Here is a 10,626-nt window from a genome sequence, read left to right on the forward strand (position 1 = left end):
GCAGCGCCGCCATCCCCCCGCGCTGCACCAGGAAGGCGCGGCAGCACGCATGCGCAGTCGGCACGGCGAGGTCACTGCCCTCAGACCCCGCCCCCCCAGCCGGCATGGCGGGGCCTTAAAGGCGCAGAGCGTGTACGGCGGGAGGCGGCGGCGGCGGCTCCGCGGCCGTGTCCTGCCCCAGGCCGCGCTCCTCCGGCGGGCAGCGGCCGTGCTGCCCCGTCTGAAGTCGGGGATGTTACAGGAGCGGCTAAACTACCCTATCCTGACGATTTTAATGGCGCCGCAATCGATATCCAGACCCGCCTGTGCAGTAGGGCCTCTCGGTGACACGGGGCCCTCAGGAGCTTCCCCGGGAGGCGGGAACGTTACAGAGGGGTATAAATCCCCTTTTACACCACGCTTGTTTGCTTGCGCGCTCTGTTGGTGCCACGCGTTCAGCTTCACTTAGGCTACCAGCATGGCAAGGTTACTGTAGCTACTCACCCCCCCCTTGGCACCTCGTTTGGCCCTACCCAAAGTCTGTCCAAATGACGAAAAAAACCCCCTAGTTTCTGTCTCTGCTTTTTCTAGATGTCTGGTTTGTGCTATTTGTGAAAGAACTGCAATGAAGACTCTTAGGCAAAAAGGTCTGTGGGGCTTTGCTTTCTTAAGAATGCAAGATTTAAAAAGTTCCAGGTAAAAGAGGTCTTTATAGTTCAGGCTGGCTTGTGATTATTAGCTGACATTATGTGCTAGCTCTGCTGTCTGCTCCTGACAGGTTGGTCACTCCGCTCAGCTTCTATGATTTTTTAAGAAGATGGTGCCTAGCCCTTAGAAAAGCTGAGATTTAACCCAAGGTAATTCACTTTTGCTGAGGTAACAGTTATTATTCCTACTAGCATAGTTTAGAAGTCACTCATTCAGCCCTCAAAATCATAGAATTGCTACCAAAGTAATACAATTTTAATTTAAGATGATGCCGTGTCCCTTGGCTACTGCTTCAGCTTTTAACTTCCTTTCCAGGCTTTTCATATAGGCATGTGACTGTTGATGTCAGCTGCCTTTTCAAATTTAAAGATTAACTATATTCCTATACATGCAACATAAGTATATAATGCATGTAAGTATAGAAATTGTAAATAATGCTTTGGGAATGCTCATAGCAAAGTGGTGTTAAAAAACTAGACAACCAGGTGCCAACTTCCAACAAATTGCTAACACCTTAAATGTCCAGGGAATGTTATTTCTAAAGGGAAATTAAATACAGACCCTTAATTAAAAAAAAATCTATACAAGTGTTTATTTTTTCTTTATTAAATATTGTATTTCCCTCCTTTTTTCCTGCACTAGATGCTTCAAATCTTTGTTGATGAGACTGGCACACGTTTTATGCTCTACCATGATAACTCTCGGATGTTATGTATTTTAAGTATGGTGCCACTGTCTTAAGTAAAAACTTAGTTGTTCCTACATGTCATCTCAGCCATAGCTAGCAGCTTGGTTTCAGTTCAGATCATGCACCACGGTTCCTGCAACAGCAAATAGTTTACTTTTGTGTATTGGTACTGTTGGTGTATTTGTACATGCATTTTCAAGACACTCCTGTAAAGTCAGTGATCAACTTGTATTTGTTTACCTCTGTCTTCTCTACCAGATTTCCACATCCATGCGGAGGAGCACACTTGCATAGAATCATAGAATCATTTATGTTGGAAAAGACCCTTGAGATCAAGTCCAACCATTAACCTAACACTGCCAAGTCCACCACGAAACCATGGCCCTAAGTGCCACATCTATACATCTTTTAAATACCTCCAGGAATGGTGACTCAACCACTTCCCTGGGCAGCCTGTTCCAGTGCTTGACAACTTCTTCAGTGAAGAAATTTTTCCTAATATCCAATCTAAACCTCCCCTGGCACAACTTGAATCTATTTCCTCTCATCCTATTGCTTGTTACTTGGGAGAAGAGACCAACACCCACCTTGCTACAACCTCCTTTCAGGTAGTTGTAGAGGATGATGAGGTCTCCTTTGAGCGTCCTTTCCTCCAGGCTAAACAACCCCAGTTCCCTCAGCTCCTCTTCATAAGACTTGTGCTCTAGACCCTTCACCAGCTTCGTTGCTCTTCTTTGGACACACTCCAGTGCCTCAATGTCTTTCTTGTAGTGAGAGGCCCAAAACTGAACACAGTAATCGAGGTGCGGCCTCACCAGTGCCGAGTACAGGGGTAAGATCATTTCCCTGTCCCTGCTGGCCACGCTATTTCTGATACAAGCCAGGATGCTACTGGCCTTCTTGGCCACCTGGGCACACTGCTGGCTGTCGATCAACACCCCCAGGTGCTTTTCCGCCAGGAATGTGACAGCAAAGTTGGGAGCTGGTGAAGGATGGGGATCTGAGGGGTGCAGATAGCAAAACGGGGATCAGATGGGGATTGGGACTAGAGCAAGGTAACAAACTGTAGGCAGGAAAACTCTGCTAAGGAATTCGTTACAGTGGAATATAAAATGGACCTGAAAGAGACTACAAGGTCTTGAGGAGCTCCTCATGCATGTGTGTGCGATGGCTTTCGATTACACGGTTATGTGCTGTACACCGCCAGTTTTGACAGTTTCTGCCATTTTAGCGCTGAAATGTGTTACAGTACGCACGCAGTATTTTCAGGAAACCGATGGGAAACGACAAGGTTTCCCTCACGACCTTACCGTTACCCTCTTGCATATTATTCCACTGAGACCGTGGGTTCGTTTGGGGGTTTGTAGGTTTTTTACTCTTCCTTTGCGTGTTTTAAATGCGTGGTTTGAGGGAGGAAGTGATTTCCTCGCCTTCTGCAGTTCTCAGGGCTGCTAACGCGGCCGCGCTCCCAGCCCGCCTGCACCGCCCACCTCGAGGCCCGGCCTGGCCCCCGCCGCCCCCCCCAGGGCCGCGGCCGCCCTCCTCCGCGCGCCGGCAGCGGGCAGCGCCGCCAGGCAGCGCAGTCCACCGCCGAGTGACCGATTCACTGTCTCGGCTCCTCACCAATCGTGACATCGGAGATCGGCTACCAAGCCGTCGCCTGCCCGCCCACCCCCCCCCTTCTCCTCGGGTGGTGCGGTCCCGCGCCGTCGGAACGGGCGAGGGCGGCAGAGCCAACCATCGCGGAGCGGGGGGGGAGCGCGGCCGGCGGAGGTACCGCTGAGGGCTAGGATGGAGGGAGGCGGGGGCTCGCCGGCCCCTGCCGGGAGCGGGAGGGCTCCCCCGCGCCGGTGGGGCCGTGGGACAGGCTGCCCCTAGCGGAGCTGGGCGGGACGGCAATGGCGGCGCCGGGCGGGGCCGCAGCGGGAAGGTGGGGCGACGCGGGGGAGTCCCGTGGCGTCAGGGTTTAACTCCTGGTTTAAACATTAAAAGCAGTTAATGTCCTTTTAAGCTCCCGGTGACGACCGATAGCTCTTGTTCCCGGAGAGAAATGACACCCCGCTTGTTTTCCTCTTCGTCGCGCACAGTACGTTAATGTGGCATCGCTTGGGTCAGACAAGGCCTCCTGATTATTTTACAGCAGTTAACTGTAAAAGCTGTATGTGTCTGTTAGGCACGCACTGTGTTAGAGACCTCTGCAATTATATATACTGCCTCTTTTTATAAAATCCAGGCTAACTAGCTTAAAAAATTAAAGTGACAAATCTGGGTCAGGATTTAAAGCAGCCTCTTTTAAAAAACCTGTCTGCATTAGTAAGCGCTATATTTAGCTTTTATTTTTTAATAACACTGCTGTGTACTTCTGCTGCCACAGGAAAGAGCAGGTCTATGTATTTTAGTAGGAGTGCGTTAGCCCGGTGTCCCCGTACGGTCCCCGTACTGCTCCTTGTATTTTACCGAAGACTTGACGATGCCACGGTGCCCTTTTTGTGAGGCGAAAAGCGGGCGGCCTGTTGAAGCCTGTGTTGTAGGTGTTGACAGAGCTGTGCTGCAGCCTCTGCCCAGCCCCAGCGTGCCGGGTGTGTGCGATCAGACCAGCTCCCGCCATGGCAGCAGCCACGGCAAGGCGAGAGAGGGGCTATGGCGCAGGGCACTGCTTGGCATGGCCCTCTCATCCCGCCTTGAAGTATGACTTGTGCTCAGCAGCGGCCTTCCGCCATCACTTGACACGCCTGACGATATGTGGGGTCTGGCGGTGTTACCTTCAAAGAAGGTGGTGTTGTGGTCCATCTTGCTCAGACACACTTGAGGTACTGTCCCCTGACAGTCTCAATACCCCAGGGCTGATAAACGGTGGGTGGAGGTAGAAGGATGAGGAGCCTTGTCCAAGACATGTAATTGCCTTGGTGGCAGAACCAGGAAGAGTTTCTTGACTCCTGTTCTGAGTTTTTTAGACCATTCTGCCTGACATAAAGGTTGAGATGACAACATCCTTAACATGATAATGGTAGGACAAACTCTTTCAGGTGAACACACACTTTCTCCCTTAGAAGAATGAAGCTGTTAATGCTCATTGTTAATACCTCCAGCCAGCTGGTGGTTAAAGCCCTGGAGGGAGTTTTGCAGCAAAACCAGAGAGTGCCTCACAGTCCACAGTGGTGCAAAGTCATACTCAGCAGCAGCTTAAGCCAGAAGAGCCCACTAGAGGCATTCACAAAGTGAATGTGTTTCTGTGCCCTGTCTGCCATAACACGCACTATTCCTGATTACAGACGTGGACCTACATCCCTTTCTGCAGGGTTGAAAATAGGCTTTCATGTACAAAGCAAGTTATTAATTTAGCGTACTTGGAAGATTTTTCACACTGGCTGCTTTATTGTTGTGTTTGTGTCTTTTTTTTCCCTGTTACAGGAATGTGCTTGAAGTGATTGATTTCCACCATGTTCTCACAGTGCTCGTGGGATCTGTTAAAGATTGCAAATCTTCATCTCCGGGGTCTGAATTTAAATCTACTAAACCACAGAAGAACTTTCAGCAAGTCACTGCCTGTATGTCGAAGGAAAGTAGTTGTTACAGGTATTGGCTTAGTGTCCCCTCTTGGTGTGGGGACTCAGATTGTGTGGAAGCGCCTTCTCCAAGGAGACAGTGGGATTGCATCGCTAGATGGGGAAGAATATGCAGGCGTACCATGTAAAGTGGCTGCTTGTGTGCCAAGGGGAAACGAGGAGGGTCAGTTCAGTGAAGAAAGCTTTGTGTCAAAGTCAGAGATCAAATCCATGAGTTCTGCCACTGTGATGGCCATCGGAGCAGCAGAGCTAGCCATGAAGGACTCCGGCTGGTCTCCCCAGTCTGAACAGGATCGTTTAAGCGCCGGTGTGGCAATTGGGATGGGAATGGTTCCGCTGGAAGAGATTTCTGATACAGCTGCTTTATTTAAAACAAAGGGTTATAACAAGGTCAGCCCATTCTTTGTCCCCAAGATTTTAGTCAATATGGCAGCAGGCCAGATCAGCATTAAATACCAACTGAAAGGGCCGAATCATGCTGTGTCAACTGCTTGTACCACAGGTGCGCATGCTGTTGGAGACTCCTTTAGATTTATTGCTGCTGGTGATGCTGATGTCATGTTGGCTGGAGGGACTGAGGCTTGCATTAGTCCTTTGTCCTTGGCTGGATTTGCAAGAGCTCGGGCCCTCAGCACGAGTTTTAACTCAAGGCCTAAAATGGCGTGTCGACCGTTTGATTCACAGAGAGAAGGGTTTGTAATGGGAGAGGGTGCTGCTGTGCTGGTCTTGGAAGAGTATGAACATGCTGTACAAAGAGGTGCTAGGATCTATGCAGAAGTTTTAGGTTATGGACTGTCTGGTGATGCTTGCCACATAACAGCACCTAATCCAGAAGGAGATGGTGCGTTCAGGTAAGAACTGTATGTTGATTATGATGGTTACTTCATATGTTAATTACAGTGGGTGCATGTGTTTCTGTTATTGTATGCTTTTCCTAGAGAAATGCTGTTCAATCTTGAAGTAATATTCCAAAAGCCTGAAAACTTAATCTGGAAAATGAAAGAGCTTCTGGTAAGGTTTTGCCCCCAGTTTGGGGTTTTTTTTAGTAACAAGGTGAAGGCCAGTCCTTGCTTGAATCAGTCTTTTTGCACAGAGTTGCAAAAATTTTATGTGAAAATATTTTGCATTTGGTGCCTACAGCTGTTCACACAGTTAAGTCTCAATGGAAATCTCTCTTCTAAGATTTTTTGTGGTATGACAGAACCTTTTCATGTTCTCCTTCACACTTTGTCCATAAAGAAGAGAGACCCCACTGCAAAAGCAGGTCATGTCATTTGTTGTGGTCTGAAAGGGGAATAGCATTCTTGAATAAATTCCAAATGATGAAAGCTGTAGAGCACTTGGAGGATCTGGTTTGCTAGAATAATTACCGTACATGTAATTAGTGTTAATTGTGGCTATTGTTATTTAGAAAAGACTTTGGCTTTTCATAGGGAAAGTATTTAGATCACATGCTGGTGCTGCAATCATGTTTAAATACTAGATTCTGATGCAGCTAAGCATGTTGGTGGAGAGGCATAGCAGAAATATATTTTAATACTGTTTAGTGAGATGCTTCATCATTAATCTCATCAAAACCAGTTCACAATTAGATTATATTAATCTTATCTTTATCACTGGCCTAATTAAGTTGTCAGTGAAATTACATGTGTAAGTATATGTACTGTTTGTGAGCTTTGTGTAGGCTGCATACTATTGCTGACATTGAAATATTTAGTCAAGATTTAGTCTGCATTATTCTGAATGTATGTGAATATTTAATAACAAAATTCAGTATATCACTGCACAAATAGATCAAACTTCTGTATGATATTGTAAAGCTGTGTTTGCATCTTTATTGGATTAACAGATTTTTCAAGAAGTGTAATATACCAGATTTCCCTCTGTGCTGTTGGGCTCATATTTAATTGTTCTGCGGACTTACGTGCCAGTTGAGTAGCCAGGAGTGTCTTATCTCAGATTTTCAGACTTGTTTACCCTTGAGATGATACGGCAATGTATTGTAACACAATTTTTGTATATTTTATGATTGCAATAGCATGTAAATTGAATTCACAGTGGGAAGTAGTTGAAAGTTAATCTTGGTATCTTCAAAATGTTGAGCCTTTCCACCCCTGAGATGAGAGAATACATTTTAATGTAGTCTTCAAACCAATATTTTGTTACTGCAGTGCTGTATGGATTAAATCTGAAATGTATATGCTTCTCTTACTTTTCTGTAGGAATTTTATTTGCACGTCAAAAAATTTCAGGGGAATATATTTTTTGTCATCATCTAATAACTACTTCAGTTGGAGACTCATACATATGTTGAAATAAACCTGCAGGATAGGAGAGGCGAAGCCAGACTCAGAAATGTGGATATAAAGTGTTCTATGCAATTAATCTGTTATCTCCTTAAGTAAATATGCTCCTTGCAGCTGATGCATTTAACTAAATTAATGTATATGTTTCCCTCTCAGTTGATCAGTAATCTTTTTTGCCTTAATGTGGCTTACTATGTTCTGCCAGTGAGCATCAGTGGCCTCCAACCTAAGCTAAGCTGGATGCTTCTGAGGATAGAAGGCTGTACTGCAGATATTTAAATTTGTCCAGCAGCCTGTGGTATCTTTTTTTTGAGCTTCTTTTTTATTTACTTATTATTCATAAATTTCAAAAGAGGTAGTGGTCCTTTGTTCAGAGATAGTTCGTTAAGCTGTATGTGCGACGACAGATGTGTGATTCATCCCCTTCCTTCTGTGGAAAATTGTGAGAAAATCACAGTATGGAGTTGTTTCCATCTTCCTGTGATTTTCATAAAAGAGCATGTTTTATAGAGGCGGTCACAGTCCACAGGTCATCAGGAGTTGGAATGGAACATATGATGTCAGAGTAAAGAGTGTGACTTTCAGTCAATTTCATTTTATATGTAAGAATTTGTGCCATCTCCTTGCTTCTGCAGGGGCAGGGACATCTTTTAACCTCTGGAAAGCATGCAAAATAAGCTCATGAGGATCATGACTGCAGAATTTTTCTTTCATTTCCCAATATTTTTGCTCGATAGAGAAATTTTTATTCCTAATTCCATAATACTGTAAATATGAGGGGAAATAAAACGTAAAAACTAGGGAATCTTTCACTTAGAATGGGAAGGGGATTTCTTGGACCATTTTACTGAATGTTACATCAATGCATTATTACACTAAAGAAATGGAGGGAACCTAAATTTTTTTAATAATTTCAGGTAGTTATTTCTCTCTCAAATGTTTTCAGATTTTGCATTGAAATGGTCTTTGATATATTAATGTAGTCTGTAGACATTGTTTGTTATATCTTCTTTCTTTCTCTTTGTATTTTTCCCAACTATGGAATTTGTAGTTGCAAGTCTGATTTTATAGTGGGCCTCACCACTACTGTCTTTCTTGAGTGGCTGAATGGGGATACTAGTGTGTTTAGTTAGATGAATCCATCTCCTGTCATTTACATCTCTGGTAAAGTATGTCATGCAGATTTTCACATTTGATAACAATTTTAAAACAACCTGTACTTTTGCTTATGGTTTGTCTATGTGTGTTAGTGACAAAAATACAGTGGGAAATTCAGCATTCTGCCTTTGTTTTTTTTTCCTTAGGTGTATGTCTGCAGCAATAAAAGATTCTGGGATCAAACCTGAAGACATAACATATGTCAATGCACATGCAACTTCTACACCTCTAGGAGATGCTGCTGAGAATCAAGCAATCAAGAGACTTTTTAAAGATCACTCACGTAATATTGCAGTTTCCTCAACAAAAGGAGCAACGGGACATCTCTTGGGGGCTGCAGGAGCTATTGAAGCAGCTTTTACTGCACTGTCCTGTTACCATGGAATTTTGCCACCTACTCTAAACTTAGAGAAAACAGAGGCAGAGTTTGATCTCAATTATGTTCCGTTAACAGCTCAGGAGTGGAAAACTGAAAAACGGCGTATAGCGCTCACAAATTCATTTGGCTTTGGTGGTACTAATGCCACTTTGTGCTTTGCAAGTGTTTAACTTATGCTGCGCATGTTGTGAAAAACGGCACTGACTGTGGTCTTCTGTACTGCCACCCTGTTACAGAGGCTCTCAAATAAACAAGCAACCACCAAAAATTAAAAATTTATTGTCAACACAGTTAACTAGCCCTCCGCAAATTACAGGTTCGAATGTCTGTGAGAGGAGAACAGAACAACTTCCTAGGGTTTAACAACAACACAAAATGCAGAACAAAGCACCACTCCCTAGGGTTTAAGGACAACCCAAAACGCTCTGTCACTCATCTAACAAGTGAGAGCTCTCAACCTCGAGGACCTGCTCAGGGCAGCGTCCCGTCCCAAGTCACCTTGAGGAGTTACCTTGGGTGGTGTCCTGACCCAAGGGGAGAGTCCCTGACCGCAGCGTGCTGCTCCAGGGGATGAGCTCCAAATGGCTCCCCCAGGGGACTCCATTGATACCCAGGCCGAATCTGACCAGTAGTCAGCGGCTCCCATTGTCGAAAGGCTCCAACTACCGCGAAGCCCCGAGAGCAAAGGCAATCAGGAGCTGCTACACCTCAGCAGCCAAGAAGCTCTGCTTTCATTGGGCAGGTGCACCTGCCACACACCCTTGGTGTGTACTGTGATCTTTTCTCAGCTTTGACAATTGCTTGTTTGATACGTAACAACTATTCACCCAAACATTTACATCAGTAATTCTTCTAGAAAGAGGGAACTTCTTTTACTCATTTTAATAAAAATAAAGACTTATGCTTTGTGTGGTAAAGAAGTTTTTGTTCTTGACTAGAAGAGGAGGCATTGATCATTCTGTGTTTTTACTTCATTAGAATACATTTTTCACAGGCATGTGGCACAGAAATTGCTCAGAAACATTTATGCAAGAGGGAGACGGCTAACAATTTAGGACTCCACAGTTGTGACTTGGTGACTTACTGTGTGATGATACAAGGTTTATGACTGAGCTCCCCTTTGTTGCTTGTTCCATTTATAATTCTGCCTTTTTCCTCATCATAAGTTGTTTCAAATATTGTAGACTTATGCACATTATTCCACACAGATGACATTCAGGGGACAGTAGTATAGGAGTTAATAGGATTTCTGACAGTGGTTAATATTCTTTTCAGCTTTATCCATTTCCATATACTGTGTTACCTCATTAGCCATGTCATGGAGTGGTAACAGGGAAGTATGCATACAGCATGGCCTATATATCTTCCATGTGGCACAGGGATAGAATTAGTAGGTGATAACCTGTTTTGTTCTGAAATTTTGGACAAGAATAGTGAGGTAGATGTTCAAGTATGGTATTGAGGATTTAAAAAATAGTTACACAGAAAGGAAAAAGACTTGAAACCCCTGGTTGTTCTCCTAACATGGAAAAATAGAACTAGCCAAAATTGGAAAGACAAGGAATCTTTTAGCCCAAAAAAAAAAAAAAGCATGTGCAAGAAATAAATCTGGGTCTTGTGTTGAGGATGAGAAAGGGGAAGAAAGAGAACAGGGAAATGAAATTATACCTAAAGCTGACATACTGATGGTGGTTTAGGTTGCCTCTTGCAAAGAACAAGTAAAGGATTTCGGCAGTTCCTTCCGGCACCAGTCAGCATCTTAGTCAAGTAGTGCCTCGATCCATAGCGCTGATGTGAGTGAAGTCAGACATCACTATTGGTTGGTTAGTTTATTAAAAGACT

The 10,626-nt window shown here is 44.6% G+C and overlaps 1 protein-coding gene across 2 annotated transcripts; it reads left to right on the forward strand.

The window, feature by feature from the left end:
* The first annotated feature begins 3,048 nt into the window (after window positions 1–3,048).
* On the forward strand, window positions 3,049–9,685 carry OXSM (3-oxoacyl-ACP synthase, mitochondrial). 2 transcript variants are annotated; one of them, XM_074839033.1, is made up of 3 exons: window positions 3,049–3,148; window positions 4,787–5,792; window positions 8,552–9,685. In XM_074839033.1, the coding sequence occupies exons 2-3, from the start codon at window positions 4,816–4,818 to the stop codon at window positions 8,952–8,954; spliced, it is 1,380 nt and encodes a 459-aa protein (XP_074695134.1). In that variant the 5' UTR covers window positions 3,049–3,148; window positions 4,787–4,815; the 3' UTR covers window positions 8,955–9,685. The 2 variants fall into 2 exon arrangements, with proteins under 2 accessions (XP_074695134.1, XP_074695143.1); XM_074839042.1 differs by lacking the exon at window positions 3,049–3,148 and adding an exon at window positions 4,004–4,185.
* Window positions 9,686–10,626: the final 941 nt, after the last annotated feature.

The sequence above is a fragment of the Strix aluco genome, chromosome 1 (assembly GCF_031877795.1).
Source record: "Strix aluco isolate bStrAlu1 chromosome 1, bStrAlu1.hap1, whole genome shotgun sequence".
Taxonomy (NCBI): domain Eukaryota; kingdom Metazoa; phylum Chordata; class Aves; order Strigiformes; family Strigidae; genus Strix; species Strix aluco.

Bases quoted from the DNA above. Each gene is read 5' to 3' on its own strand.
- OXSM (XM_074839033.1), top strand. From the start codon at position 4,816: ATGTTCTCACAGTGCTCGTGGGATCTGTTAAAGATTGCAAATCTTCAT. The intron at 5,793-8,551 runs GTAAGAACTGTA...TTTTTTCCTTAG, and splicing joins GAAGGAGATGGTGCGTTCAG to GTGTATGTCTGCAGCAATAA.